The sequence below is a fragment of the Galeopterus variegatus genome, unplaced genomic scaffold, assembly GCF_000696425.1.
Source record: "Galeopterus variegatus unplaced genomic scaffold, G_variegatus-3.0.2 Scaffold7712, whole genome shotgun sequence".
Classification (NCBI taxonomy): Eukaryota; Metazoa; Chordata; class Mammalia; order Dermoptera; family Cynocephalidae; genus Galeopterus; species Galeopterus variegatus.
In genome coordinates, this window is record NW_007733823.1 from 31,599 (window position 1) to 35,662 (window position 4,064).

The 4,064-nt window shown below is 60.3% G+C and overlaps 1 protein-coding gene across 1 annotated transcript in view; it reads left to right on the top strand.

Moving 5' to 3' along the window:
• Positions 1–4,064, top strand: part of SLC5A10 (solute carrier family 5 (sodium/sugar cotransporter), member 10) — a 59,425-nt gene that overhangs the window by 12,142 nt on the left and 43,219 nt on the right. The window contains exons 6-7 of the mRNA XM_008592253.1: positions 2,105–2,210; positions 2,425–2,505. Coding sequence (XP_008590475.1) covers positions 2,105–2,210; positions 2,425–2,505 — 187 coding nt within the window. The remainder of the gene's footprint in view (positions 1–2,104; positions 2,211–2,424; positions 2,506–4,064) is intronic.

The window sequence follows — 4,064 nt, forward strand, 5'->3', positions numbered from 1 at the left end:
CTCTCGAGGGCATAAGGTGAGCCAGGGCCTCACCCCTGACTCCGAGACCTGCCGGCTCCCCCTGCTACTGGCTGATAGGAGACGCGTGCCCACGCCGTGATCTGACCCCCGCCCCTCCCCCGCCCTCCCTCCTTCCCTGCACTTGCCCGCGGAGGCTGCCACCACACGGAGTGAGTGGAATGTCCATCTTGTGTCTCCCCCGTCTTTCTCATCACTTATTGATGTGTCCCCAATCTACCACATGGCCGGCACACCTCACAGGACTGAGCGAGAGGCTACAAGCCATGGACGGTAGGGCATGTGTCCCTCCGTGAGCTACAAAAACGTGCCTACTTGCCGGGCACCTGCTGTGGGCCAGGCCCTGGTGAGCACCCCACACCCATGCACGCCTTCCCAACGGACGAGTTAAGGACACAGACCAGCAAGATCATGACCCATGGCAGAAATGTGATGGGCTGAAATGGAGAATGGAGAGTGGGAGGAGTGTGGCCCGGGTGGGAACGCGGGCCTTGCAGCCGCAACCCAGGCGGTGCAGCCCGTGGAGGAGAGGGCAGGAGGCTGCGGAGCCAGCCGGGGGTCGACAGCGTGGGCAAGGCGTGGAAGGACCAGCAGGGAGGGAGTCAGGGAGGTGCGGGGCCAGATCACGGCGTGGGCACGCGTCTCCTATCAGCCAGTAGCAGGGGGAGCCGGCAGGTCTCGGAGTCAGGGGTGAGGCCCTGGCTCACCTTATGCCCTCGAGAGTGGCCCTTCCCCAGGGGCTATTCCAGGGTTTCGCAACCACAGGCAAGTTCCTCAGTGCTCCTGGGTGGGCCTCCCCATCTGTGCCTTCAGGGAATTAGATTAGACTCTGCAGCTGTTCCGGGGGGGCCAGTGGGGGAGGGAGGCTCAGAGGACAGTCAGTCCCTCTGAGGCCACCAGACCTTGCCTGGAGCCTCCCCGGCAGGGCCGGCATCATGGAAAGGAGGGAGGGACGAACTATCCCTGAGGAGTAAAGGGCTCAGGCTGGGCTAAGTGGGGGATCCCTGTAGCCTGGCTCCAGGCAGCGCTGGTCTGCTCCAAGTTGGGCTAGACCCTGAGGGGGCTCCAAGGCCAGGGCCCCAGGAAGACTGGGCCTGGCTCAGGCTTGTCCCATACACCAGTGTGCTCAGCTGACCTGCTGCCCTGCCCCAGCCTTCTCAGGAAGGAATCTCATGGCCCCTGAGGCTGTATTTCGGGTTATCTCCCCTCCACCAAGCCAACACACACTGGCAGGTTTGGAAACTTAGGGGTGAGGTGGGACAGAGCCCTAACCAGCCCCAGGTCCTGCAGGACAGGGTTCTGCCCTCCCTCCTGCTGGACCCCCACTGATGAGTGGAGGGTGGGATTACGGTCTGTAAGTCCATTCTAGCACTGAGACTGTCTCACTCCAGGCTAGGACTCCTGCCCCATCAGGTCCTGCAGGACAGGGTTCTGCCCTCCCTCCTGCTGGACCCCCACTGATGAGTGGAGGGGTGGGATTACGGTCTGTAAGTCCATTCTAGCACTGAGACTGTCTCACTCCAGGCTAGGACTCCTGCCCCACGGGTTCTGGGATGACAGGGGCTGTGTCCAGTCCAGCCCTGGGACCAGCCTCAGCTTGAGGACTCCTGGCTTCAGTCCCAACCCCATCGGGGGGCAACAAGCAAGGCAGGACGGCCCCTCTGTTCCTCCAGCCCACCCCCAGCACACGTTTTGTAAGGCCCACTAGTCTTCACAGGTCTCCCCACTGAACTCCATTTGCACTCAAGGTCCCCCTGGAAACAAGGTGACAGGGCTCAGCCTTTTGTATCCTGGGCAGGGCCAGACTCAGTAACAACGCTGCTCTGGTGGGCATTGGCCAGTGTGGACTTTATTAATAACAGCAACGCTCCCTATAGGACACGGCACAGCCTGTGCACGCCAGCTCTTCCTCCCCCCACAGCAGTCCCGTGATGCAGGCGGGCAGGTAGCCAGGGGTCTCCCCTCCTCTCGGTGCATGGGGCACCAAGGCCCAGGGAAGGCCTTGCCCAAAGTCCTGCAGCGAGTGAGTGGCCTGCTGGGGCCCGGGGCCTAACAGTCACCTGGACTCTGCACGCCCCTCCCCCAGATGGACCTGTACGCTGGGGCCCTCTTTGTGCACATCTGCCTGGGCTGGAATTTCTACCTCTCCACCACCCTCACGCTCGCCATCACCGCCCTATACACCATTGCAGGTATGACGCCCCCCAGGAGGCAGAGGGACCTCTTCCCACGGGCCAGGGGAGTAGCCTGGGATGTGGCCAGCTCAGCCAGATAGACGGGGATTTGGAGCCTGGCCTGCAGGTTTCACAGCTCCCCACCGTAAAGGGCGGGGGACACGCAAGGGGAACTTCCACGTCCCTCCTCCCTGAGGCCAGGGCCCCTCCAGCAACCTGTGTCCACCTGCAGGGGGCCTGGCCACTGTGATCTACACGGACGCCCTGCAGACTCTAATCATGATGGTGGGGGCTGTCATCCTGACGGTCAAAGGTGAGGGGGAGAGAGGTGGCCACATTGGGGCTGTCCCAGCATCAAGCCTATTGCAGTCTGGTGTTGCCCACACCCTGCAGAGAGACTTGTGTCAGCGCTGGGGGTGGGGGTGGGAGTGGGGGTGACGAGGTAAAGCCGCTGGACAGTCAGCCACTGCTGGCCCCCTCTGGCAGATGGAGGCTGCCCGCTTCCCTCCCATCCTTGCTGCCCAGCTGTCACCAGCCCCAGGCCAGCTCCAGGTCTGGCAAGGAGCTGACTCAGGAGCATAGGAACAGTCGTGCCTGCCCTGGCTCAGGGCTTGACAGTGAGGAGGGGCTGCAGGCAGGTGCGGAGGCACACGATTAGACCACAAAATGCCTGGGCATCTCCTCCAATTGTTCAAAATCATGTACAAAATCCCAAGAGGCAATGCTACCTCCTGCTAGACAAAGGCAGGGGAGGAGAGAAGAGTGTTTAGACACATTGGTGATACTAGTCTGGGAAGACAGGAAGCTCCTGGGGCTGACCCGGGAGGTAGGGAGGTCCCTACCTGGGAGCGTGCAAGCAGAGCCAAGAGGATCCCACAGAGAGCAAACGGAGGCCTATAAAGACTTCTAGCCTCAGACTCCGGGATCCTGTTCCTAACCCTGAACAGCATTTGTGCATTTGCTGAGCCTCACATGGGTCCTTGGTCTGAATACAGACCCTTGCCTGGAATCCAGGGAGGCAGTAACACTGGGGGCCGGGGCCAGGCAGCAGGCTTCCTCCTCCACGTCCTGCTCGGGAAAGGCCAGGAATGGGGCTGGGGATGAGATGGGCTGTCATATGTTCAGGCTCCCTCTCTCAGACCAGGGGCCCCTGTGTCCCCAGAACCCACTGCCTGAGGGACCAGGCAGCCAGATCCAGTCTGGACAGGAGGGGAGTGACCACAGACACGACAAAAGCTACAGACAGGCGGGCCCTGACCCTGAGGTAGACGAGGGGGCGAATGTGGTCTGCACTCAAGAGGAAGGAGGCTGGCGCGAGCCGTGCCCCGTGGGCTGTGTGGCCTCGGTGGAGCCCCTGCCCCTCTCTGGACTTCATCTCTCCTCTCTGTGCCAGGAGGGGTTGGGGCTACATCACTGCCAGCCATTCTCAGCTCTGCCAAAATCACACCTTTCGGGAGACCTGAGTTAGGACTTTTAACACTTGAGATGCCTCAGGCAAGTCCTCAAATGCCAAGAAAAAATACTTTTGCTTCCTTGAATCGACATTTAGGAACCTGGCAGAGAGGCCCTTGCCAGAGGCTGATGGGCATCTGGAGGCCAGCAGTGACCCTGCTGGGCCAAAGGACACTGGGTGCCCATGTGCAAAATGCTCATTTAATAGTATTATTTTAAATACAAATAAAATGGTCATTCAAATTCATCTTTTTATCTAAAGCTCTCTACTCTCCACATCTTTCCAAACCCTGGGAAAGATGAGATGGGAAAACTCAAGTTGGATTTGTCAGGAAGTTGCCTGTGAGATAAGGGCAGTGGGAGCGCAGAAGCCACAATCACCAACCACCCACTGTCCCTGTTCCACCCCAATCCCTCCAG